General features: G+C 50.9%; 1 protein-coding gene across 1 annotated transcript in view; it reads left to right on the plus strand.

The window, feature by feature from the left end:
- Jmjd4 (jumonji domain containing 4) overlaps nucleotides 1-3,560 on the plus strand; it is a 9,144-nt gene extending 5,584 nt beyond the window's left edge. Inside the window, exons 2-6 of the mRNA XM_013015578.1 lie at nucleotides 307-472; nucleotides 1,794-1,928; nucleotides 2,091-2,358; nucleotides 2,750-2,896; nucleotides 3,132-3,560. Of these exons, the coding sequence (XP_012871032.1) occupies nucleotides 307-472; nucleotides 1,794-1,928; nucleotides 2,091-2,358; nucleotides 2,750-2,896; nucleotides 3,132-3,428 (1,013 nt within the window). The 3' untranslated portion in view covers nucleotides 3,429-3,560. The remainder of the gene's footprint in view (nucleotides 1-306; nucleotides 473-1,793; nucleotides 1,929-2,090; nucleotides 2,359-2,749; nucleotides 2,897-3,131) is intronic.
- The last annotated feature ends 3,678 nt before the right edge of the window (nucleotides 3,561-7,238 follow it).

Here is a 7,238-nt window from a genome sequence, read left to right on the forward strand (position 1 = left end):
GGGCCCAGAGCAGCGGGGCAGGCATGGAGAATTGAGAGCCCGTCTCCAAGCATGGGCTGTATCCACGGCCTCAGCACTGGCGTGGGAGAAGTTAGGAAGGTGGAGCGGCCTGAACCCTCAACCCTGGTCCGAGCGCTGGCAGAAGCGGCCGGGATGGATTCCCAGGATGCACCGCAGAGCAGCAGGTGGAAGGTGTCACCCAGGCCGGTCTGACCTGGACGTGCCAGGCGCTGGCTTGGAGGGTGGTAGAGCCCAGGAGGCCAAGTACAGGACTGGTCTCACCCACGTATGTGCTGTCTTCTTCAGGAGATGTGATTGTACCTGTTGCCAACTGTGGGGTCCAGGAATACAACTCCAACCCCAAGGAGCACATGTCCTTCCGAGACTACATCAGCTACTGGAAGGAGTACATCCAGGGGGGCTACAGTTCCCCTCGGGGCTGCCTCTACCTCAAGGACTGGCACCTGTGCAGGTAGTGGGTGACCCTGTCTACAGCCCCTGATGCGCTTTGGTTTCAGTGGTGGCCATATTGGCATTCCATTGGAAGTCAGCACATCAGCCTGGCAGCCCAGTGGTGGCCACAATCAGTAACTTGGTTCTTACACATTTGGACTGTGATTTTTATTTTTTTATTTTTTTGTCGTGGGGCTTGAACTCTGGGCCCAGGCGCCATCCCTCAGCTCTTCAGCTCAAGGCAAGCCCTCTACCACTTGAACTACAGTACCACTTCTAGTTTTCTAGTGGTTTATTGGAGATGTGTCTCACAGACTTTCCTGTCCAGGCTGGCTTTGAACTGTGATCCTCAGATCTCAGCCTCCTGAGTAGCTAGGATAACACGCCCAAGCCACCAGCACCTGGCTGACTTAGGATTACAGGCATGAACTACCAGAACCCGGCTCTGCCTTAGGGTTTTTTTTTACTTTGTGATGGTCCAAAATGCACACTGCATTCAGTAAATTTGTCCCTCAGATTTCAAGATTCCCCTTTTCCTGAGCCAGCAATGTAGTCTGTGTTTCCTCTGACTGGCCTAAAAAAAAAAAAAAAGGCAGAGGGCGTGGAGTCATACAATCAGAAGGATACAGGAAAAGCAATGCCCAAATTGGGTTTTTTATGATGAATAGGGGTTTGCGGAGTGCACCAAAACATACATGTCTGTCAGAGAAACCCATATGGTGTTTTGGCATCTAAAAGTGGTTTGTTGCTACTAGGTGTCAGTCAGCCCTGTCTTGTCTGACTAGGACTCGTGTGAGCATGAATCTAGGCGGCTTCTCCAGTGCAGTATTGTTTGAGCTGTGTCTTCCCTGTGACTGTTATAAAATGTTTCTGTGATTGGGGTCTCATTCAGCTCAAGACAAGCGTTCTACCACTGACCAACCTTCCCAGCCCATGGAGATTCTTATCTCCAATTAACCACCAGAAAACCAGAAGTGGTGCTGTGGCTCAAGTGGTAGAACGCTTGCCTTGAGCTGAATGAAGTTCAGGGAGAGCGCCCAGGCCCAGAGTTCAAGCCCCACAATCAACAAAAAGAAAAAAGAAATAAATGAAGGAGGAACACCAAGTGCTCAGAGTTCCCAAATGTAGCCAGAAGCCAAAATCCTGGGATTGTGGGAGAATGGCCACTCTGTGTGGTAATGCCAGGGCACAGTCCACCCCAAAGCCACTGCCATGCTTACCATCCTGGGCTGAGCATGTGAAGGGTTTCACCTGCCAGGTTGGTCTTAACCCCATGTGGTATGGGTGGGGTGCAGTGTGGGCTCCTGCGGTAGCCTCCTCTGTACCTGTGCTCTCCACAGGGAGTCTACAGTGGAGGACTTGGAGGATGTGTTCACTCTTCCCGTGTACTTCTCATCTGACTGGCTGAATGAGTTCTGGGATGCTCTGGATGTAGATGACTACCGATTTGTCTACGCAGGGCCCAAGGGCAGCTGGTAATGTCAGACAGGGTCCACAGGTACCTGGTAAGGGGAGGGGTGGGGGCTGTGACTGCCCTTTGTGCATAGAGACCTCTGGGGAGCCGGCTCCAGGGCCCTCAGGAGAACCAGGGCCCACTCTGAACCCCACAAGGCATAAACCAGGAGGCCTTGCTGCAGGTCGCCCTTCCACGCGGACATATTCCGCTCCTACAGCTGGTCAGTCAACATCTGTGGGAGGAAGAAGTGGTTGTTATTCCCACCTGGGCAGGAAGAGGCCCTGCGTGACTGCCATGGCAGCCTGCCCTATGACGTGACGGCCCCTGTGCTCCTGGATGCCCGCCTGTACCCCCGGTCCCAGCACAGCAGCCCGCCCCTGGAAGTCCTGCAGGAGGCTGGAGAGATGGTGTTTGTACCCAGTGGGTGGCACCACCAAGTGTACAACCTGGTAAGGTGGGCACACAAGGTCCTGCCCTCAGTGGACCCTTCCCTTCACACAGCTCCTGTCTGTTTCCTCTAAGAAAGGGGTTAGCTCCTGACCCTCCTGATCTTCCTCCAGCAGACCAGATGAAGCTGTGGAGTTCCCAGTCCCTCGCTTTACTCCCTGCCTTATTCCTGCCCTGTGCCTATTCAATCTGAGCCCTTTTCCCACCTTCCAGCCCGGGTCCCTTTTGGGTTGGCACTGTGGGTCCACCCTCCGTGGGCTGAGCGCCTGGCATGTTCCAGGGTTGCAGCTAGCACCTAGGCCTGACACTCGAGGTCAAGGGTTAGGGAGATAGGCTTGCGCGCCCATGGTGCCTGCTGCCGACTCGGTAGCTAGCCTGTGCCCTGCCCTCCAGGATGACACCATCTCCATCAACCACAACTGGGTCAATGGATACAACCTGGCCAACATGTGGCACTTCCTACAGCAGGAGCTCCAGGCTGTACAGAGGGAGATAAGCGAGTGGAAGGACTCCATGCCCGACTGGCACCACCACTGTCAGGTGGGTGGCCAAGACAGGCAGAGCAGAGGGCAGCAATCATGTATGCTGTCTGAGCCTAGCACCAGGGCAGACACTCAGAGCCTGCAGAGCACTGGCGGCCAGGCTGTCCTCAGTACCTCTGTCTCATGGGTTCCTGCCCTGGTCTGTAAGCACAGCTGGTACTGGGACCCGGTAAACGGGGGCCACATCCATGGCTCTAGCCCACAGGGCTCACTGGCCTTTCTGCTCTGCCCAGGTCATTATGAAATCCTGCTCCGGGATCAACTTTGAAGAGTTTTACCACTTTCTGAAGATCATTGCTGAAAAGAGGCTCCTTGTCCTAGGGCAGGGGCCAGAGGTTTTCAAGGACAGCCCGGGCCCAGGGCTAGGCCACCAGCAGGCTGCATTTGATGTTAGCCGCCTTGTGGAAGTGCTGACCTCTCTGATCACACACCCTGACTTCCAGAGAATAGACACCAGCACCTTCTCACTGCAGCCAGAAGAGCTGCTTGCACAGCTGAAAGACGCCATGTCCAGTACTGCAGCCCTGTAGTGCCTGTGGGGGTGCCAGTGCGCAGCGGACTTCTGCCTCTGACTCCTTCACGAATTATAGGCTGTAGCAGGGTGCCAGCGGCTCATGCCTGTCATCCTAGCTACTCAGGAGGCTGAGATCTGAGAATCAGGATCAAAGCCAGCCTGGGCAGGAAAGTCCATGAGACTCTGATCTCTAATAAACCAACAGAAAACCGGAAATGGCATTGTGGCTCAAGAGTTAGAGCACTGGCCTTGAGCTGAAGAGCTAAGGGACAGTGCCCAGGCCCAGAGTTCAAGCCCTATGACCGACCCCAAAAAAATACAGGTTATAGCTGGGTGCTGGTGGCTCATGCCTGTAGTCCAGCTACTCAGGAGGCTGAGATCTGAGGATCTCGGTTCAAAGCCAGCCAGGCAAGTAAATCCATAAGACTCTTATCTCTAACAAACCACTAGAAAACCGGAAGTGGCTTAAATGGTGCAGCGCTCCCCTTAAGCTGAGAGTTCAGGGACAGCACCACTACCCAAACCAAAAGAAAAGACTACTCCCTGCCCTCTTGTGGCTGGAGAGGCCCCTGCTGAGCAGGCAGCACCACTCTCCTGGGCTGCTGATCCTGGCCCTCGATCTCGGGAGGCTTGGCTGGCTCGCCACTGAGCCCACTGAGATTAGGTAAGTGTTCATCTGGGCCACAAGTAACTGGGCAATGCATGACAGAAGCTGGCTTGTTAAGCTGGGTGTTGTCCACCCACATCTGGAGGCACCAGGCCTAAGTGGCCAAGAAACTCAGCCAGGTGCCTGGGATGGAGCATCAGTACAGAAGGAAGCCTTCCCCGCAGCACCATGAGCAGCCTGGGCTCCTGTGCCCTGCCTAGCACACTAGCTATCTTGTAGGGGCAGAGCCAAACACAACAAAGGCAGAGGGAACACCAGCACTGTGACAATCTCCCCACCCATGTTGTCCAGCCCTGGGGAGGGAGCGCCTGCTGTACTGGCTAGTCTATTTGGCAGGTACTTGGAACCTGAATTGATAGGCTGTCCCCTAGCCAGACTACAAGCTCCTATGACACCCTATACCTCAGACACCAGTGTGAGAAGTAGCTTAAAACTCTTGATTTGGGCCACTGGGTTGATGTATAGGTGGGCACGTAGGGCTGGGTGGTATGGGCTCTTCTACAGCTGCTCTGATTTTCACCTTTAACCTCATCCACAATCCTGCCAGACCTTATCCCCCCCAGTAAGGGCTTTAGATGGGACTGGGGTCTGTCCCACCTCTCCCTCAAGCTAGAGTTCGCTCACCTTTTCAGGTAGGTGGTCTCATCAGAACATAGGAAGGTGATGTCTGCCTAGCAGCCACATCTCATATGGATGCAGCCTCCTCTGAAGTCCAGTGGAACTGGCTGACCCCCAGCTAGAATGGAAGCCCAGGAAGAAAGGCAGCGATTTGATGTGTCTGATAAACTATGCTAGGTGCTGTCAGATGAACCACAACAGTGCTATCCAGGATTAGAGCTCCAAGGACCGGCCTCCCGCTGGAACTGCAGACCTTTTAGGAACTAGGAAAGTATTGCTCTGACCTGCAGTGCTACTGGGCGAGGACTTCTTGGGGAAAAGGAACTGGAAATGGTCACAGCTCCTCCAGAGGCCCCACTACAAGGCCTGATGTTGGGAAATTCTTTTCATTCCTGGGTGGGGTCTTGCACTGAAGACATCCAGTTGTTTCCTACAAGATGGTGCTCAACCTGCACTGCAGGCTCCACCTTACTGCCTTTGGCATTAACTGGAACCCCACTGGAGGCCTGTGCCTCTGGCCACAGATGGGCCCTACTGAATCAGGAGAGTGCTCTTCAGAGTGGAAATAGTTCAGGGTGAGGGAAAATAAAAATAGCAATGGCTTCATATTTGCTTGAGCCTGTACCAAAAGAAGTGTCTCAATGAGTGCTCAAGGGCTACTGAGGCTAGAATGCAGAACTGCCCCATGCTGTCCTGCCTGAGGACCTGGCCTGGGGAGGGATGTCTAGGCCCCTGGTTCCACCCACTTTGGGACAGTTCACACACATGGTCCAGATGAAGATTAATACATGACAGAGCATGGAGCCACTGGCCAAACACCTTGTTGCAGTTGATACCCGTGAGAAGAGGTGAGTGAATGGAGAGTGAATGAAGATAAAGGAGGAAGGCTAGAGAGGACAGAAGGGAGGTTGGATGGGAGACACTCAATGCACATGTGCATATATGGTAGTGTCACAATGAAACTTGTGGAACTAATGTAAGCTAACAAGAAAGAATAAAACAGGGGCTGCGAAGGTGGCTCAGTGGTAGAGCGCTTGCCTTGCATGCCTGAGGCCCTGGGTTCAATTCCCTGGCACCACATAAGCAAACAGAAAAAAGCCAGAAGTGGCGCTGTGGCTCAAGTGGTAGAGCGCTAGTCTTGAGCTGAAGGACAGCGCCCAGGCCCAGAGTTCAGGCCCATGACCGGACCCAAAAAAAAAAAGAATAAAACATCTAAATCCAACTGCACCCATTAAGTGTAATGAAAGAAATGCAATTCTTTGATCTCCGCAGAAGTCACTGCATTCAAGATGCCCGTGCAGTACCCTGGGTTTTAAGATCTCTATAGTATCACAAAAGAAGTACAAGTTGAAAATATGATAGGAGCAAGGGAAGAGTTGGTTTTCTATCAGTGTGTTCATGACCCATCTATGGACTCAACCAAGCATGCCACAAATTTTTTAGAGGGTGGGGTCTTGGGGCTTGAACTCTGGACCTACATGGTGTATCCCAGCCTTTCTGCTCACCACTAGTTCTCTAGGACTTTGAGGCACACCTCCACTCGATGAAGGCCTCATGGACTTCCCTTGCCCTTGCTTTGAACTGTGCTCAGACCTCATTTTTAAACTAATTCTAAACAGTTCAAGCCCCATGACCAACAAAAAAAATAAAGTTCAAAAAAGCACAATTGGAATTTGCCATGTACAGATTATACTAGATCCACAGAAAATGTGTGCATTGCATTAGATTACAAGTGATCTGGGGATAACTTCATGTATGGGAAGATGTGCACAGGTTATATACAAATACGATGCCATTTTATATAAAGGACTTGAGAATTGACTAATACTGTTATCATTGGTGGGTGGTGAGGGTAATTAATCTTGGGGTATTTTAGGATGGAAAGGTATCATGAAAATAGCAGAAACTAACTGATATTTAAAGGACACTATCAGACAAAATATTTTTCTTTCTGGTGGTGGTGTTTGGTTTTGCTTTGGGTTTTCGTTTTTAGGGAAGGCAAAGGGAGCTGCAGAAAGGGAGAGGAATGGTGAGCAAATAGCATAGTAGTCAGAATACACTATGTGGAAAAGGGGAAAACCGGTGGAAAATGAAACATGACTGTCAAGAGAAATTACTCATTACATGACTGATGAAATGATAACCCCTCTGTACAAAACCTTAGTAATAATATTATATTTTAAGAGGTAGTTATAAGACAAAAATCAGGGATTATTTTGAAATAAAATGTCATTGTGTAAGCAATAACTAGTGCAAATTACACACACACAAACACCAACATTTATGAAGACACCAGTGATTTATGAAGACACCAGTGGTAAAAATTAAGGTAGAAAGCAACTTAGCAATTGTGTTTTAGAGATTGCAGTACCCTGTGTTGTTTTTGAGATGAGGCTTTTGCTATATTGCCGAGGCTAGTCATGAACTCATGGGAGCACTTACGTATATTACATATATTGCCAATGTATCTTGCTAATCCTGTTATTCAATAACAGAAAGTGGGAAATCCAAACATAAGACCATGCTAAGACATTAAAGAGT

Source organism: Dipodomys ordii, unplaced genomic scaffold (genome assembly GCF_000151885.1).
Source record: "Dipodomys ordii isolate 6190 unplaced genomic scaffold, Dord_2.0 Scaffold27, whole genome shotgun sequence".
NCBI classification, from domain to species: Eukaryota; Metazoa; Chordata; class Mammalia; order Rodentia; family Heteromyidae; genus Dipodomys; species Dipodomys ordii.